The sequence below is a fragment of the Bacillus rossius genome, chromosome 5, assembly GCF_032445375.1.
Source record: "Bacillus rossius redtenbacheri isolate Brsri chromosome 5, Brsri_v3, whole genome shotgun sequence".
Lineage (NCBI taxonomy): Eukaryota > Metazoa > Arthropoda > Insecta > Phasmatodea > Bacillidae > Bacillus > Bacillus rossius.
In genome coordinates, this window is record NC_086333.1 from 56,407,313 (window position 1) to 56,428,330 (window position 21,018).

The following is a 21,018-nucleotide window of genomic DNA, read 5'->3' on the forward strand; positions in this document are numbered from 1 at the left end:
TCGGTTCGAATCCAATTTGAATCCTGGCAATATTTGAGATATGAATCCGATTTTGAATATGAAGCACAGAATAATTAAAAATAACTGATTAATTTTAAAAATGTGTGTTCTTTTTTTTTTTTTTTTTTAACTGTAACTACTGTCAATTATTTCTTACACTAAGATTGAAATGTTTACTATTATGTAAACTTAATTAATAATTAACACTCTAAACGATGAAAACCAAAACATGAAGCAAGTTTAAAATATTTCAAATATTTCAAATAGGCCAACTACCTAATTCAATTGGTTTTTACAAGTTTCTGTTACATGAATGCTTAAAGACAGCTCATTTCTAGGCCTAAATTGATATGTTTTGGTGCAGTTTGAAGTACATAATTAACTGTATATCTATATCATATTCATTTATGTTAGAACTTAGTTGTAGCGGTAATGTAAGCAATCTAAAGCAGTATTTCTTAAATAAAAATAATTTATGATTACTGCAACCAACTGCAAATCAAGCAAAAGAAGTTGTGCCACTCTTATTTATATATATAATTTTATTATCAATAATATGGTTCACAATAATAAATATATAGGCTAGTACAACATGCCTATAAATATTTATAACAACAACAAAAAAAAGTTGGTAACTTGTAGGAATGTAATTGTTTTTAGTTTCTAGTTTGCTATACGACGATATTCATGATTAGAGTTTAAGCTCTCGAAATCTCAAAAAAATTTTAATGGCACTGTGTTAGTTATTTAATTTACATTTCTTTCTTTGATACATCATATTATAAATACTTACGTAATAGTAGCCTAATTTCATTTTCACTGCTAGTATTTTTGAGCCTATTAAATAAATTTGTAACATTTGTGAATACAGTAGAACCCTGTTATAATGTTCCTGCATATAATGTTTTCCTGCTTATAATGTCATATTTTTAAAGTCCCAATATTTCCCCCATAAGGACAATGTATTTATTTCCTGCATATAACGTTCATAAATAATGTAATTTCCTGCTTATAATGTTTGCTTTCTAACATTCAATAAATGGGGAAAAATTGTTTTAAAACCAAATTATTCCAACAAAAAGTTTTCTTTATGTATGTTTATGTTTGCAATCATTGCCATACAATACATGAAGTTTGTTAAAATACAATTTTAAATGCAATATACTGAAGGTACACAATGTTCATAGTTACGTGTCAGTTGGCACCCTTAGTCAACTCTTCTCTTCCTTGCCATTCCAGTGGGTATTCAGATGCACGTACATAGTCCTACGATATTTAAGTTGCCAACCATTGAGCGAGGCATAACTAAAAGCGTTTTCTATTGCTTACAAATAATTTTTTTTTCATTCATACGTAGGAATCCCAAAATTAAACATTTTCAGGTGGCAAAGGAGTCGACGTTCTCACTCTTAATGTTGTCGTCATGAATCGTGAGATCATTTTACAAAAAATGTGGCAGTGTATCTTTAAAGACAAACAAAATTTAACCAGGGAACAAGACAAAGTTGAAAAATTGTTGGCTTGTTTCAGAAAATTCATGTATCAAGTATACTATCTTTGGTTTTAACATTAAAGTTGTTTACATAGCTTGGTGAGTCCATTGGTACAAAGATCGAACATTGTTTAGTGCTAAATTGAGATTTCCTGCTTATAACGTTTTCCTGCTTATAATGTTTTTTTCTTGTGCTCCCTTGAAAAACATTATAACAGGGTTCTACTGTATCTGTAATACTGTTGGAATCCATGTACGTACGATTCCGGGTTCGGGTAGTGGTGGATTCAAACCGTACCCGAAAATATCGGGTACCCGCACATCCTTAAAAAATTGTGATGATTTTTTAAAATTAGAACTATAACAAAAAGATGGAGAAGTCCAAGATGGCAGGAACTAAACCCCCCTTAATGTTGGTGGGTTTGCCAAATTAAGCATTTGAACATAGCTATTAAATAGGAAGAAAATCTTATGATTGTTGTGTAAGTTAACAAAAATAAAGTAGGCATGTCACAATATCAAAAGAGAAAAAACTATTTATTGATTGTAGCTACAGATTATCTTATTTCATAGATTGCACCTTATCACTTAAAACTAGAGATGGACCAATAAAATCCTCAAATAACATCAAATTCTTAGTATTCGAGGGTTTAATATTAGAGAAAAAAGAATTAATGAAAAATATTAGAGGAACTAACAAATTAAAACATTCAACACTGATAATTTCTAAAACTTACTAGGTAAATATTTTATTTGTACCCTACCTGTTAACCATTCCCAAAATATGGTACTTTCAACATGTAATAATATAAATAAAATTACAATATGTATTGATTTTGTAAATTATCTGAAACAAATATTTAATGGGTTAAATGTTTCAACACCATACTTAATATGTTTACTTTCTTGTACATTACTTTATTTTGGACCCTTGAGAACAAGTTTCTGATTTGAGAGGTATATTCAAAGTAGTCTTTGGTATTCAAATTCGAGATTCTGATTTGGGAAAATTGGGTTTTAACTAGGGATGGGTTGAGTACACATTTTTATCGATTCCGATACCGGTACCGATTCCTAAATTTCGATTCTCGATTCAGAGTCATTCCAGTTTTCGATTCCTGGTAATTCCGGTCACATAATTAAAACTACTTAAGAATTGAATGCATTACGTAATGATAATAATTTGCATAAAGGATAATTATAAACTTAGGATTAAATGTTCAGGTTTTTTTTTCAACTACATATCAGTGAAGAAGCATCTTCACATAAAGTTTGTTTGCTAGTACTAGGCTGTGCACAAAGAAGTTCAACATTTAGACAGGGTTCTTTAACAGGTGATATAGCCGATAACATAACATCTTTGTTCAAAATGGGTTCAAAGGTAGCACTACTTTTTTCTGTGGTACCTTTTGACTTGGTGACAGTGCTGTAAACAAAAGTTTGTTTTTCTTCAAAGACTATTTTTTCTGGTAGTAATGTGTGCCGGGATTTCAAATGCTTCATTAAATTGGTTGTAGATTTGGAAGTACCCCCCCGTGAAATTTGCGCACTACCATGATTACAAATTGCATATTTGTCATTTTCACTATTGATGCGAAAATGTTCCCAAACTTTAGACATGTTGATACAATATCAGACCATTCGCATCGTAATTTGAAACGACAGTCAGCGAACATTCGTTTTACTAACAAACTAGCAAAACACTTGAAAATAGTTTTAGGAAAACAATATTTGTGCCAAATAAATAGCATAAATGCGAAACAATTCACAGTAACCTCAATAGCATGACGGTGAATTACATACAGTTTTCCTTTGCAAGAAATAAACACGAGCCTCTGTTGGCGGTATGGCCAGAGAATTCTTTAAAATCGATTGTTTCTTTCATTATACAATTTGTCCCGTACGGAACGAATCGATACATTTCGACTTGACTTTGTTTTATGGCCACCAGAGGTTTTGTGGAGGCCATCATCTTTGAATGGATCACAACTAAAATGGTGACGACACGTGATGTGATCTCGTTTCATAACCGTCACTTTCTTCACAAAAAACAATGGACTTTTCTTAACTGCAAATAAAATTAATAAGTCTTTTTACAATTTATTTACGTCTAATACATGAGTGAGGAATAATGTTCTTCGATCGTGGAGTTTTAATTAGAGGTTAAACATGCCCGGTAACATTGTTTTTATCTAAATTTATTCGTATAAAATTAATATTTAATAATAATGAGCATTATTAGTATTTTTATGAGCATACGGCAGGTAAGATATATTAAAATATGTAAGAAAAGCTCAGACGAAAATATGTTACTACTGTATTTGTATAACTTAACCGATACCTAACCTACCTTGCCCTTTTTTAGTACCCGATACTGAGTACCCAAATTTTTTAATAATCGGTGGTATCGAGGAATCGGAGAATCGAATCGACCCATCCCTAGTTTTAACTCATCACTACTTAAAACATTAAAAAAAATTGCAAGTAAATGATGTATAAGACAGCCTAAAAAAACATTTTGTGAAATACAAGTTCAATGAAAGGTATTTAATAAAGAACATTAAGGAGCACAGCCATTCTATATAACTGACTTAATAAGATTACAAATGTTTAGCAGGGAAAACCAAGCATGAAAAGGTGAAATGAGAAATTCACCCCTTTTAAAAACTGGAAACACTGTACCAAAATGAAAACCAAGAGTAACAATATACTCCGAGCAAACTAAAAGAGCTGGCAGTGCAAATACGACCTGGGATCCGAGGTCAATGGAACCACAAAAAAAAAAGTTGGGCGTTCAAAAGGTGTGAAATTACAGAATGTGCCAAAACCTTAGAATGTAAGATTAAAGACTTCAATGTATTTTGGATTCAATTCGTAAAATATGTGATTTTTCATAAATAATTGGACGTAGGTATGCAAAAAGGAACCAACCCATAATTTAGCTATATTATATTTGAAAATAAATTAAAATAGTACAAGGTCGACGTACCGTCGTTGCTATTATTATATCAGTGTTTATACTGGACCATTAAAATTATACCCTCATTATGTTATCAATATGAGAGAATTACAATTTATAATTAACTTTAAACTTCAAAAATACTCAAGAATAGGTTACGTGTGTGGGTTGGTTCCTGTTTGCACAACCACGTCCAATTGTTATTCGATTTGATACTTGTTTGGCACTAGGAACAGAATCCGCGGCGGCTCACCACGCTGAGCAGGTGCCTGACCAGGTCCTTGAGGGCAGAGTCGCCGTGCTGCAGGTACCGGTGAGCGCACGAGGCCAGCGCCCCGCCCTTCTTGCCCACGCAGCTGCGGGCGATGGCTGCCAGCCAGCGCATGCGCCCCAGGGGCTCCTGGGAGTACACCAGCAGTCGCCGCAGCGTGAGGTGCTGCTGGCCGCGGGGGGCAGGGGCAGGGGCGGCCGCCGTCGCCGCCTCCTCGCTCAGGGGCGAGTCCGCCGGGCTCTCGCACTGCTGCTGGATCTGCGCAGCGACATCCACACACGCTTACATGCTGCCAGCATCCAACCATTCCGAATGAATTATAATTTCAAACATTTATATTCTAGGCAATATTTCAAATTGTACAATTTTTCAAGTGAAACTTCCGTTCCAAGCGAATTCAGTTCCATTCACAAAATTACTCCTACCAAACGCCGTGTACAGGGAGCCAAGATGTTTACACATTAAAAAAAAAAAATCACGAATTGCAGAGAGCCTAGTTTAATAGATGGCACATTTCCACAGAGTCCCCCGGTACCTGTGACTGCCAGACGGCGATGGCGCGGTAGTACTCCACCAGCTCGGAGCGCAGCGCGGCCACAAGGCTCTGGCACACGAGGCCCGTGTTGTGAGAGGAGCTCATCTTGGCACAGCAGTCGTTTACCTGCATGTAGAGCTGGCCCAGCTCGGCCAGGCGCTGCACGTAGCGCCTCCTCGACACGGTCAGCTTCACCTGGGACGGCCACCGGCCACGAGGCGATCACACCCCGGTCCGTCCTTCCATGCTCTTCTCTCTCTCTCTACCCCCCCCTCCCCCTCCAAATTTCACTAGGGACTGGCCAATCAAATCCTTAGTATTCGAAGGATTCATTATTCAAGGAAAAAGATTAAAGAAAAATATTATAGGAAATAAACTACATAAATAAAAAATTCCACACTGATAACCTCTGAAGTATAATAGGGGATTTTTTTTTGAACATATTCCTATTACCATTCCCCAAGAAATAATACTTTTATATGTACCAATTATATAAATAAAATTACAATTTGTATTGGTTCTGGAAACTTGTGAAAAAAAAAAAATCATTTAAAGGGTAGACAGTTTCAACACCATTTTTAATATTTTTTTTTTAAATTTATTGTACATTATTTTATTTTATTTATGACCCTTGGCATCTAGATTCGGATTCGAGGGGTATATTAAAGGTAATCTCTGATAAATCAAATTTCGAGATTCGTATTCAAGAAATTGGTAATTTGACACATCACTACAATTTAACTGTTTTGCAATTTTCTGAAATAATAAATAAATACATACAGCCCTTCACCATTCCTATAGCTAGCATTGTTCTGTCTACACTTTCTTTATTCCAAACAAAACCTTGCATATGCCATTTTATAGTTAGTGAGACTATGCATTGAAACACTGAGAGATACAGCAGACTGTAGCATGATATTTTCCTTTGAAATTACTTATAACTAATAAATTTCCATTACTTTACACGGATTTTAAGTAAATAACTCAACATTTCCTCATCAATTTTATCTTCCCGAATTTTCCCTGACTTTCCATAATGTTAACACCCTGTTACACTTTACGACATGCAAATTATGCAATGTTACAAGCTGATTTGGCTAGTTCATTTTCTTGTCATTGCTATTATTTGAGAGATCTTCTTTTAAATATTTTCAGATAGTTCTCTTAACAATTTGTAATTCTGTTACAAATTTTCTCACCAAATATTTACTAAAAATTATTTTCGAACTGTAAAAGTTCTCACAAGCGCTAATAATTACTCAAACTGGCATAACATTAAACTGTTATTAAATAATATTTAGTAAATATCTTTTTAGGAAATTTGAGACAGAAACATGAAATGTAAAAAGGTATTGGAATTAATTTAAAGGAAGAGCCTTCAAATAATAGCAATGACAAGAATATGAATTAAGTAATTCAGCATGTGAGACAAAAGTCTCAATGTCCCTGCCTCTCTCTTTTTTTTTTATTGTCAACATTTATCAGTAAAATTATTCGCACTACTGCATGTTAATACACCACATAGTAAGAATATTAGAATTTTCTCTGTTCAGTCATGAATTACAAAATAAGCTCAGAATAGTGGCAATATTAATCAATGCAAGGAACTGTATTTCAGATAAAGGAAATTTTCTGTCAGTGTAGAATACCAGTGCTGATAACAGACTAAAACAATGCATTTGAATCACATATGAATCAATCTGAAATAATTAAAAAAAAAAAAAAAAATCATGAGTATTGCCTTAAAATTGGTAAAATGTAAACTCAGCAAAAATATCTCGATCTCGAAGAGTAAAATTTTTGGTTATTGTAGTACTCTGTTGATAAGTTTCTCAAATAAATTATATTATTTAAGGTTTATTAACTACGAAAGACTGTTTACAAGTTTTCAGTTACATTATGTCTAAATGACAAGTATGCAACTATTTAAACTTATTTATGAAGAAAACTTTTAGGATTATCTCAAAAGGGTTTTATGGTATGCTGTTTATGTTACGTCAAAAAATCTACAATTTACAAACCTTGGCTAGTTTATGTATGTTATTGTCAGAGGTTTCAATATTGTTTTATCCAAAAGAAATTATTTAAAAATTTTTTTGTAAAATAATACACATGGGAAAAATTTTCACTTTCACCAAGGTACCTTAAGCTGGCAGAATACCTACATAGAAAATAAGGATTATTACAATGGTCCGATAACCATACCTACCTTGGAATAATGAACACTTAACACTACAATTAAAATGTACACAGAAACTAAGCAACTAGGGAGTGGAACCAGCAAAAATGTTTAAATATATTTAAGTAATACTTAAGTTTTAAAAAACTACCAAACTTTTACACATCTGCTAAATCACAGCACTAAATTCCAGACATTCTGGACATGTTCTCAACCTTAAAATGACACCAGCTTTCACGACCATAACTTGCCTGTGCATCGACTACAAACTCCTCGTGGACCTTGCTCCATTTCAAGATCTTGCCGTCAATTCCTTGGAATGAATATATAAGCTCCTGCAGCAACGCACTCTCCGAAACATCAGTAATAACTGCAAAATCAAACAGAAACCATATTAGGTTCCACAGTAAACAAATTTGACTTCTTCCATTACAGGTACACATTTTTTTTTATTATTCACTCTTACCAATACCATTCATATCTGTTCACAAAAGTTACTGCTTTCATGTCGCAAATGAAAAATATGTACAAATTTACAATCTTCAATTAATTAAGAAAGGAATAAAATTATTTTTCTGGAAACAGATTCAAAGTATTGGGAGGTGGGTGCAAATGTAAACAGGTATATGACTATTGGAAAGTAAGACACTAAAATAAATACTTAAATGAATATTATATTAAGAACAATAAGATAATACAGAAAAAACCTTTTAATCCAGACATTACAAATGTGTTTTGTTTTGTTAAACGTACATCAGTTCATTGGTTAATAATATTAAGTCTACGTATACAGTTCTATTAAAACTTAAATTAAGCTGTAGGAAATTTTAATGAAAAAAAAATTATTTTAATAGTTTTACTCATCTAAACCTTGTATTATGTGCATTTTTTTTACCTAATTTAGTATAATCCGGACTTTTTGTGATCCGGAAAGGGTCTGGTCTAATCTAAAGAGTGGCTACACAAAATCTCATAGTAATTTTTTTTTAGCTAATATTGAAGGTCAAGGTCATCCAAGATGGCCGCGTGACATCACAATCCAAGATGGCTTCCGGCTCCTCGGCTCCTCAAAATTTACCAAAATTCCTAACAATTTCCCATTTCGTGGGAAAAATTCCCATCATGAGGGAAAATTTCCCGTTTTAGTTTTCAAAAATCCCAACGGCTTGAAAAGTTCGTAATAAGGCTTATGAATCTATATCTACAAGCCAACTTAAGCCTCCGAGGTCATGACCTTGAGAATAAGGATGTCATGTCAGCAATTTTGAATTATGATGTAACTGTTGCAATTATCGTTAAGGTCACCATCTTGAAAATCTGTAATTATTATGCTAGAAATTGGGATGAATTTAAAATTTATAAAATTTAATTAATCACATTTTAATAAATATTATTTAAAAACACTGTTTCTCATTTTGTTACAGTCTCCATCTTGGATTCTAGAAACGTTGCACATTTTGTTATGCCCACCACCTTGGATGTGTAGGACATAATCGTTGCACGTTTCGTTATAGACACCATCTTGGATTCTAAATTGTTGCACTTTTCGTTATGCCCCGCCATCTTGAAAATCTGTAATTATCATCTGATTTTAATGGGAAAAAATTAAAAATTTATAAAAAAAATTAATTAATAAGATTTTAATGAAATATTATTTTAGAAACACACTTGCGTCCTCGGTTCAAACCCAGTGCTCTTGCCACAAGTTTACTAATAAAGTTTCAATAACTTACATTAAAATTCTTAATTAATTGTAAATACACATCTCTACAGATATCCAACGGTAAATATTTTATTTATGCATTAACCACGAATGAGTATAAGTTTACCTTGAAGAAAGAAAAAATGATTATTAAAGAAACAGAACTACCATACTGACCGAAGCAGTTTTGTTTACGGCAGTTAAGCGCCATTAAAATTTTGGCAACAATCTTATTTCTTTCTCCTCTAGTCACATATATGACATACTTCCCATAACAAGATTTCCCATTTCCTGATCAATTCAAATCATTCTGTGATTTTTCAGCTGCCATAGATAATCGCAAATTCAAACCTTTCATAATCATTGTAAACGTATTTTTCACAAAAATATGCACTTTCAAACCACAAGACAAGATGTTTGTTGTCCGTGTCCATTAAGCATCAGCAGGTTAACCAAACTTGGAGCTTTAGGTAACTTGAGCTGTACAGCATTGCCTTGCAGTGTTGTCAAGTTTTGAATTAGCCACGTACCGTACTTTTTCAACACACATTTTATGAAAAATTGTGAGTGCATTATTCAGGTAAATATGGTAATATGAAGATGCAATTTTGAAAATGATACAACTAACTCATGTTTTTATAACGAATGGCCATTGAAGAAACCATTACAATGCAGAAACCAGCTTAACTTAACTTAAAAAAAAAAAATCCGGTTTTCCCAGTCTGTGGCCACCCTGATCTAGTCTGGATTACCAGGACTCTACCTTATGAAGAAAATAATCTTTACCAGTTATACAGAATTATTTATCAAAAAAATTAAAAGGTGTGTTAATGGCTTGCCAATCAATGTCATTATCACAAGCGTGCAGGAGTTGCTCCATGAATACTCACATGAACCACTGTCCACCTTGGCCTTGTACGGACGTGATTGGACATTTCGGAGTTCCCCTGTAACGACAGACACAAGTTTAGAACAACTGCTTAGGAGCAGAATACCATAAACTAAAAAGGAATTCATAAATTAGTCTATAATATCCGTAAAGCTTTGTAGCTCTGGTGAAGTCTTTATTAATACAGTCATGGTCTCTGTGCGAATATTGTTTTTTTTTTTTTTAGCTCGAATTGAATTAGAATATAAAATTATTCTAGAATACCAATATTGAATTTGAATAGTAAGAAAAGGAATCGAACTAAATTTTTTTTTCACACGTAACAAATAAATATGTAAGAAAAAGTAAATGTGTAGTGTAGTGACTTCTGGAAAATTAGATAAATAATATTTAAGTGGAAGGTTGATTAGGTTAAGTCAGTTACAATTACTACAGGGAAAATTTTGTTGAAATATTCAAATTTTGAAAGGAAAATATAAATTTTTATTTTTCATGGTAATCAAAATAGGATCTGGTATTGCAGTATGTGTGAAGAAATTTCAAGAGGGTAGGTATAAATTTTTTTTAACTAGTTTGATTGAATTTTTCAATATGTGAAAATAAATCATTATTTATATTAACATTTATGGATTATATTTTTTGGATTGTTTTAACTAAATTGTAGGAACACAGTGTCCCTCTCTTTTTCTGTTCACTGTATGTGTGATCGGTAAAAGAGGCTAAGTTCACCCCCCCTCCCTGCTTCCTTTTCACTCTCCATCTTGTGTGTGCGTAATTTTTCTTGCGTCACAAGATAATTACCTGAACTGTAGGAGTATGAAGGTGAGCCTGTATCAGGTCATCTTTCACTGTGTATTATCCACCAGAAAAATGTTGACATAAGTTGTTAGGGTTTAGGAATCTTTGCTGTGAGTATGTGACCAAGATGTTTTCCACTAGATCCATACAAGTTTTTTCTCTTCACTGCCCCGTTCTGAACCAAACTAATAACAGAGCTGGCATCACCTGTTTCTACCCTCTGATCCGAAAATTGTCAACACCCGCACAGTGTTTTGATTTTTACAGATACATATTTATCCTTATCTATATGCTGTCAGTTCTAATCTATTTTTCTCGACCTGCCAAAGTCTCTTCTACATAAAATACTTTAGCTGATAATGTGAGTGTTAGTAATGGTTCCAAATGCCTTCTCAAGATTGACTTGGCCAGATGTAGCAAAAAAAAAACTCTAAATAAACCTTAAAAATTACAAATATCATGTGAAATTTTGTCCCAGACAGAAGAGAAAATCTACTGTAATCCCAAAATTTTTCCAGACTTTTGAGATCCTGCACAGCCTATTCACAAATGACAGATATTCATTTTTTCAAAGTGTTAGTACTCAAAATTGAATGGAATACGAATAATAAACTATTCACATTTTTTGGCTTCTGGGTGTAGGCAGTGTCAGGTAATTGTCTTGCAATTGTATTGCAAGACAATTACCTGAAACGGCCTACACCCAGAAGCCAAGAAAAGGCAAACAATGGCCATGAAAGCCTGCGATCTTTATTAATAAACTATTCATTTTGATATTCGAAAATCCTAAAGTTTGCACAGGCCTAGTAATCAGGCACAGGTTTAAGTCACTTATGTTCTATATTTTTTTTTTTTGTGGATTGCTGTTTTCTAACTACTAGTTACATATCATGTTTGTGCAATATTACAACTGCGTAAATAACAGGGTACAGCCATAACCATATTATTACAACTTGCATAAGCAATCATTAAACAGATGATTTATTTTTTCAGTATTCCATAACATGGTTTGTATCATCTTGGGCAATAAAAAATTAAGAAGTGTTTAAGGACCCATTTACTTCTTCACTTTCACCATTATCAAGAGGTGAGAAACCACAAATTACATCAAGAAAGTAACCATGTTAAAATAGTTAATGAACAAAAAATTACGTAATTTTATTATGTTAGTTCAATCCTTACAATACACCCCTATTGTCCAGAATTTTCTCTGGAACACATACCTACCCATAGCATAGAGTCTATCTGAAATTATAGCCATAACATTTACATAATTTGATTTCCAAATGCATTTACTTTATCAGTTCAAAGTAAGACAGTAAAACCCACCTTTTTTAAATTTAACCCTTTCACTCCGGCGAAGTGGGAAGGCTGGCCTAACCTTGGACACAGGCACTACGACTAACCAGCCATTACCCCTGTACGGATACTCAACTTCTTCAGATTCATACTTTATATTTTAATTTCATACTTGGCACTGGTAAACATGTTTTTGGTTAATTTTTTTTATTTATTTTAATATAAAAATTTTATATTTACATAATTTACATGAAAAAGATAATTAATACAGTTAGCCTACCATCATTATTTTACAATGTAGACTATTACAAAAACTTTTTTTAGTGTGATAAATTATGAAGCATGGAGTGGCACAAAAAATAGTGGTTACTTCATTGCATTCTTTGCAAACAACTTTAGTTTGCTTTCTCTTATTGTGCGCTTTGCACACAACACATGTCCCATATGCACGCCATTCATCTGGAAGCTGAGGTCCTGCTGTCAGTCTAGGTGGAAAATATGAACTTCCTCCAACCTATTTTCTTCTTTCTGTTTTGTACTTTTCCAAAATTTGCTCTATGATTTTAATTTGAAAATTAGCATTTAAAGGTTTTGCAACAAATTTATTGTAGAAACAATGTGAATTGAAAACAGTCATAACAATAATATGAAGGGAAAAAAAAACGCTTGTGAAACCAATATGATGATTTCCTGATGGTTTCGACTGAGGATTCATCTATTACTGAAGAAGAATGTGCAGCTGTGTCAGGAGAGGTACCTGATGTGGAAGGAATTGCTGAAGATATTTTTGCTGAAGTAGCATCACTTACTAAAGAAGTCGGTGTGTCTGCAGTACTAGGCTGCAGAAATTTCTTCAGATTCTGATGGTGATTCATGTTTACTGGTTTCAGTATCAAAATCACTATTGAAAATCAGTTCAAGAGCCTCCTCTACAGTGTATTTTTTTCTTTGACATTTAAAAAGAAATTTTAAAAATATAAATAAATATATTTTTATGATCCACGGTGCACTCACACAGCTCTCCTAACACAGAAAAGACGAATTCATAAACACATAAGGGGCTAGAATAACTGGATGTAAGGGTAATGGAGAGGAATGTGTAAAAAAAAATTTATTTATGACTATCCTGTCAGTCATCAACCTAAAAGGGTAGCGCAGGCAATTGCTGAAGTCGTTTGTCAAGGCTCGGTGACGGAGCCAGCTCGTAAAATACAGTTGGAAAAGGCTGTAGTGAAACTGAACTTTGACAAACAGAATACATCACTAATCAATCGAAAAAGCAGAATTCTTCACAATGTTGTGGATGGGAACTGAGGCTGCTTATTATAATTCAGCACACATTCGTAAGAATTCTTCATTATATTGGGAGTCACATTGGAACTATATTGGTTACATTACTCACCTCTTATTTAAGTGATTCAGGTTTAATTCCCAGCAGGTACATACCCGGATCTTTCGCTAGTGGGGAATATACAGGACTTTTTGATAGAGTACTTCCATTTCCATCACACATTCTCATTTCTTTACCTCTCATCTTTACTGACCTCAATTTTAAATCAATATTAAAGCCCTAATTAATTTTTTTTTTTTTGGGGTTAAGGGCTCCACCTTCCTGGACACACATATTGTGTGCAGAACTTTAGAAAAATCCACACAATTTGAAAACTGCATTTAGGGTTACGCTAAGAGCAGATAAGTAGTACTTAATGTTTTCGAACTTCGTGTAACTGTTTTTAGGAGAAATAAAACTGCTAAAACAGGAATTTTTGCAATCATTTTTAGGCATGAAACATTCAGTAAAGATTCTTGAAAGCACTCAAGGAACTTGCATTATATCTTCATCTTCATTCTCCTGCCATATAATGTTATGGTTATCGCTCAGATCTCATAGTTACCCTATGCACGATGAGAAGACTGTGCATCAGTCCACAGCCTTGCGCTTAGATGAGATACCGTGAGAGACCAGGGATGTTGGACAGGAACAATCCCGGTATTTGCCTGGAGTGATTTAGTGGAAATCCAAAATCAGGACAGCAAGACCACAACCTCTTCACTTCATTCATTCATTCTCAAAAAAAAAAACCTAAGCTGGAATCACTAAATGAGTTAATAACCAAAACACAAGCAGAACTAGCACCCACCTGAACTGTCGCTGAACCTGGAGTTGATGTAGAGAGGGACTGCAGTCTGTTGCATCACTGACACAGGAGCCGGCCTCTGGCGCGACGAATTTATGTACAACTCCTGCACCAACATGAAAACCACTTTGTAGCCAGCTGTTCACCACTCTGGCATAATTAAAAAAATTTCCATTAAAAAAAACACACACACAATTGAAACACGAATTGAAAGTACTAAACCATTTTTTTTCCAAGACAAGCCAACAGGTGCACAACGTACATCTGCTACACACAAACACATACATATTCACAGTGATGGAACAAAGTTAAACACGTATAATAAATTACATCATCAGATGTCAAAAGGGGATTTACCTTAAGGAATAAAAACTGATGAAAAAAATAACACAATACAAAACAATTAACAAATCATAAATAAACACCTATGTAAGCAGAGAGAAAATAAGAGTGAATAAAAACACAAAGAGATTACATTTTTTTTATACTTAAATTCACATAGGTAACTAATTAGAAACTATTCACGTACAAACATATGCGATTGACACTCCCCACCTCAAAGAATGATAATCTACTTCCCTTTTGTGCCAACTGCCTCAATTCATAATCCACATAATTAAATTCAGATTTAAATGCTGTTGATGGCATTATTTTTAATCAACCTATTACTATTCATCAGTATCATCAGTATCAGTGCACTACACTTAATTTAGGTTGTGTCAAAAATGAAATACAGGTATCTGTACAAATTTGGGTGCACAGAATAGATATTAAATAATAATAATAATAATAATTTAACATCTGCCAATTGATGTAAATCAAAAGTGGAAGTGAGAGAGTGCAATATTGAGAAAACTTAAAATATAATTTTATATATACAGTATATATAAAAAATAAACCAGTATATATGCACTCCATGAGCCATGACCTTGCCTAGTTATATTTCATAAAACTTTATTTGATTTCCTTAGATTCATAATTGGACAGTCTGGCGGTAAAAGGTAACAAGTCAGAGCTAAACAATTTTCATATAATTCAAAAGGAAATAGCTCAAACTGCAACAAAGTAGTGAGAATTATGAATTTTGTATCAATGAACTGCATACAATGTCAGAATTACACTAATACTAAGCTTTGAATTTTACACAAATAAGTAACATAAAAAAATGATTTTTTTTTTCATTCTGCCTGCAAAAAGAAAAATATTGACTAGTTACCTTTCACCGCCAGACCGTACAATTAAATATAGGTACCTACATATCTGTAGTGTTAGTACATTCAAAAACACCAAACACTAAATTTTTAAAAACAAATTAAAGTACCAAATACCTTTTAAAAGAGTTTTAATTCAACTACACATTAAGTCAATATTTTCAGCACTAAGTTCTCAAGTTTGAAGTGCTAAAAGTTTACAAACTTTGTTAATACGTATATAGCAATCCCCTCTCTCTCGCATATTTTTAAATCCTTTAAAATATTTAATTTTAAGTATAACATAATAAATTGCTAATGAAATTCAAAACTTTTTACTGTCTATTGAATCCCTTGATAAATTAACTGACATTGTGAAAGACAATGTGTGTCATACATCATTTCTCAAGTGAGACTATTTTAGAGAAAATATCTAGTCACTTTCACTAGTTATAGATGTGATGAAATTTACTGCAGCTAAACATAATTAATTTTAAAAGAGCAGTATAATATTATGATTTATACACAACCAAATTTTTTAACAAAAGAATTTCAGTAAATGAATATATAAACACCAGTAATAGCTAATAAGTCAAATCCATTTTTTCTGAAAAACTGAATCTCGAATTTGATTCCTTTAAGAGTGCCTTAAAACTGAATATAAATTTTTACAAATTTTGTGTTTGGTGTTTCTGTATGTACTAACACTACAGATATGTACCTATATGTAATTGTACGGTCTGGCGATGAAAGGTAACTAGTTGATATTTTTCTTTTTGCAGGCATTTATTTTTAAAACACAAAACTTCATGGTTTAAAAAAAATAATTAAAATATTGAATTTTTATTTTAATGATAATGAAATATTTATGTTTTTAAGATATAAAATATTTATTATTATTTTTTTCCTTGTTACAAATGTTTCCTGAGTTAAACATTCTGGTAGAAAACCCTAATTTACTATGATAGCTATTGTACATTAAAATAATTCAGGCATCCAATACTAGAGCAGGTAAGAATTTCAAAAAATTTATCATTTTTAATTTTTTTCCTTCAAATATTTTCTCTCACTCTGAAAGTTTTTGAATCACAAAGACTTGATGGCAATTGAGGATTGGAGAATTTGAATGTCCCATCACCAGTCAAAACCTAAATGGATGGGAACCATTCAGCTCTGTGACCAAACAAATCTTGGAGGGCACAATTCCAAGGAAACTCGTCTGACCTGCGGGGAACTGCTCCCGCGAGAAGGCATGGCTGGCAGGTGGCCAGCAGGCGAGAGCAGCGGTATGTAGAAGGGCTGCTCTAGGTTGTTCTCGCGGTCGCCATCAGCTTGCAGGCTCGCGAGCAACAGGAAGTTCAGCACGGCACCGCGGTTCTTCAACGCAACCTGCGCACACACAGATCCCCTGCCTCCTGCTTCCTCGCCACAAACTACTAACAAAGTCGCTTGGTAAATATATCAACCCTTCGCAGGCTGTCTAAAAAATACCTGGTAAACCACCAATTTCAGGACCATTAAAGGCATGCCTACCTGGGCACACATACCTACCTACAATGTGCAAAACTTCAGAAAAAACCACATGATTAGAAGACTGTTCAAGAATCTGAGTAGTGTCTGTAAATGAAAAGTATTTAATAAATCGCTGAGGGCTGTAATTTTATAAGAGTAAAAATGGCTAAAACGAGTGTTTTCAGAATAATGTTAGGACATGAAACAACCCATTCAGATACTTGAAAGGACTCAAAAGACTTGATTCCTACCTTTATCTTTATTTCTTCAACATATAATGTTATAGTTACCGTTCAAATATCATACGCATGACAAGAAGACTTAAATTCACAGCCTTGCTCTAACCGGACGGCCACAAATTAATGATTTAGAAATTCAAGGACATTTCAATGACCAATTTAGCAACATAACTCAATTCAAACTATGTGGTTTTTTAAAATATATTAGTGTTTCCATTGCTTCTTTGAAACTATATTATTGCTATGAAAACTGTACGATTCTTGAAATAAAACGTACATTTACAAACATAGTACACATATGCCAAAAAAATTATGTCTGGAACATTTATTGCTTTTGGGTCTGAAGGAGGAAGGGGGGAGGAGGGGAGCTACTAATCAAAATTTCTGCCACAGGCAAAAGTTCTTTTGCAATAAATTTTGCAACCACCAGAAAAATTTTTTGTATACCATGTCCCAAAAAGGGTCTACACTCCCACCCTTTTACTCTTAAACATTTTCTCTGTTAAACAATTTTTTACTTGTCTCATTACTTTATCTTGCAAGGTAGCATTAATTTATAAGAAGTCACCTATCAAAAACACATTTCAACCACACATTAACATGTAAAATTGACCATAAAATCTTTTCCAGCACAATACACACGTTTGCACCATTATTTCCACCAACACCATGCAACTATAGCTGCCATAATTTTGATTAAACTTTGGAACACTATATTAATCGTAATGACTAGGTGAATGACAAACAACATCCTAATATGATTAAAATCATTAATTCAATACACAGTTTATTCATTGATTGTTTCTCTTAGATTGATAATTAAAAGAGATTAAACTGTGACTAAAATAGACAGGTTTTAAGATATTAAAAAAAACTGGTATTAAAAATTATATATCAAAATCCCAGTGCTATCCAGATTTTGAAGTCACTTCTTAAATTCCCTGAGATTTCCCTGTTTTCACAGTTTACCTGTTACCTAGAAACCTGCTAGAGCACACAAGAAAAGTGCTTAACAGTAATAAAGACAAATTAACTTGTTCCTGACTAATACCGGCTTGTTGACCGCTCAAAGAGCTTACAGATGCTGAATGGACCAGAGCCACAACTTACAGACTGTGTCAGCTTATGGTACAGGTCGACAAAGCTGTGCACGTCCTCTTGTCCCCTTATCTTGCCAATCCTTCCCTTTATCTTCTCTACAGTGACAAACTCACACTGCTCTTTGCCACAATGGGGTTGTGTTAACTTTTTACTGACAATGTGGAATGATTTATCTGCAACAGCTGAACAAACCAAAAATATTGTGGCTAATATCATATACACAATAATAGTTTACAACTGTGTATATTTAGTATGACATCACAAACAGCTACTTTGAACACATGCTTAAATATCATACATGTCATACGTTGCAACATTTTGCTTACAGTGACTTGAAGAGTGCGATTTCTTTCGAATATAAAAATTTCCTAGTATCAGATAAAAGACTGTCTCATTAAAAAAAAATCTTTAGCTAAACTAAGATATCAAATTAAAATAATTAATCATTTCCTTGGGAGAAAAAAGACAAGAATACACTAATTTTTAATTTGCCACAACAGTTAGAACTTCAGTCTTCTTAAGAGGCCACTCCAGTGTTTCAGGGGCACTACGCAACCCGCGTTACTTAACCTCATAACTTTCAATGCTATTTTCATTTTGCTTATAACTTATTAACTAATATAGATTACAAAATGATGCTTGCTTGATATGTAAGACAACGATGCTCTTATCAAAGCCCCTTTCTTTAAAAATGTGCATAAATTATGGTTCAAACCTAGACAATACACTTATGCATATTAGTAAAGATTAGTATAAAACCATAATTTATGCACGTTTTTGAAGAAAGGGGCTTTGATAATAGCATCGTTGTCTTACATATCAAGCAAGCATCATTTCAAAATCTATATTAGTTAATTAGTTATAAGCAGAATGAAAATAGCATTGAATCTTATGAGGTTAACGTGGGTTGCGTAGTGCCCCTGAAACAATGGAGTGGCCTCTTAAGGCACCCACATACCTAGGCACACATACGTGCAGAGCTTCAGAAGAAATCACGCAATTGGAAAACCACTCTAATGTCACGTGGTCTGTTCACGAAAAGCATTTTAGAACACGCCGAGTGCATGATTTCGTATTTCATTTTTAAACTGTATTTTTAGGAGAGAGAAAATTGATATAACGTATGTTTTCAGAGTTATACATAGACATGGAAAACCCGGTAGAGATTATTAAAAGCACCCAAGGGCTTTGTATTACACATTTTTCTTCTTTTCTCCACCATATAATGTTATGGTTACCACTCAAATTTCATAGTTGTCCTATACACAACAAGGAGACTGTGTGCCAGTTCAGAGCCTTGTACTAAGAGGTAACACTGCACTAGCACCAGGGGGCATCACAGTATCGTCCCGTCCAACTGCAAGGTAAAAGATTTTCATGGGAAAATGTTTTCCATGCTAAAACTCATTAATCCAACATGTTATATGCAGTTGAAAGGTGAGGTAACTATACTTGGCTATTCTAAAGGCCTAGAGATTCTTAATATAATTTATTTATGTATAATTTTCATAAATATGTGATTATTTTATATACATTTTCCACGTGGAAGTTATCATCTACAGGGTAATTATTCTATGTCACATATCCAAGTTTAGCCCAAGATCCTAATGGCATGATCATGTAAGTATACATTGATCCAGTGGTACATGATGCTTGTTTTAATTTAGAACATTGAACGATCCTGGACATTACAAAATCATGAACATCACAATACAAACAAAATATGTCAGGTCTTGTTGAAATTTTTTCTTTTGTATACATTTTGTGATCATATTTCATTGTTAAATCACAAGTTTTTGTCATGTGCAGGATCTTTTGAAGTAATAAATTAAGACAGCAATTATTATGTACCACATGATCAATGTATACAGGATCATTCCATCAGGACGAAGGAATAAACTTGAATAAATGATGTGGAACTTTATAAACAATTATAGTTAAGTTTTTACATTTTTATGTGTATGCAAAACAACCAAAATTTTGTGTGGAGCTTATTAGTGATAATCATGTATCTCAACTATGATTCATCCATGTACATAGGGTAATACTCGGACAAAGCAGCTTTTTAGGACGGAAATAAAAAAATAAAACATGGCTTTTACACACTACACACTTCAATGAATTAATTCTGAAGAAAAAGGTTTCTTATTTCTAATAGTTTGTAAAAAAAATAGATGATAGCTAACCTTACTATAACAGCATCAGATGTTGTGGCTTCATGGAACGAAAAGTAAATAAGAACAGAAAATATGTTTTTCAAGTACTAGAAACGTCCCTAAATTTACTCTGAAAACATGGTTTCTTAAATCCTACCGGTTTGTGAAAAATAACAGTTTAAAGCTTACATTACAGTACCTGTGCTTTTACACTGCAAGAAAAAAAAAAGGAATATATGTTTTCCATATACTTCAGATGTTCCTGAAGTAACCCAGAAAAGAAGGTTAATTAATTCGTACTGGTTTGTGAAAAAATAACAGTTTAAAGCTTACATTACAATACCTGTGTTTTCACACTGCCTCCGCCACTCATTGTTTACCCGCGATCATGTGTGTCTTTGTTTAGCACAATTGTAGCCAACTATGGAGAATAAAAAATACGCTACTTCTATTGTTTCATATATTGAAGTTTATCCTTGGATTCTGAAGACTTCATCCTGATGGCATGATCATGTTGGCTTGATCCTGCACCTTACTGTTTTAATTCAGTACGTCAGA

At 33.3% G+C, this 21,018-nt stretch overlaps 1 protein-coding gene across 4 annotated transcripts in view; it reads right to left on the minus strand.

Moving 5' to 3' along the window:
* LOC134531821 (gamma-tubulin complex component 3) overlaps positions 1-21,018 on the minus strand; it is a 41,666-nt gene that overhangs the window by 17,244 nt on the left and 3,404 nt on the right. Inside the window, exons 2-8 of one of the 4 annotated variants that reach the window (XM_063367778.1) lie at positions 18,314-18,486; positions 16,677-16,841; positions 14,266-14,368; positions 10,029-10,085; positions 7,688-7,806; positions 5,258-5,452; positions 4,705-4,980 (exon numbers count right to left, since the gene is read on the minus strand). In XM_063367778.1, coding sequence (XP_063223848.1) covers positions 4,705-4,980; positions 5,258-5,452; positions 7,688-7,806; positions 10,029-10,085; positions 14,266-14,368; positions 16,677-16,841; positions 18,314-18,486 — 1,088 coding nt within the window. The remainder of the gene's footprint in view (positions 1-4,704; positions 4,981-5,257; positions 5,453-7,687; positions 7,807-10,028; positions 10,086-14,265; positions 14,369-16,676; positions 16,842-18,313; positions 18,487-21,018) is intronic. The other 3 variants (XM_063367779.1, XM_063367780.1, XM_063367781.1) reach the window with 3 other exon arrangements.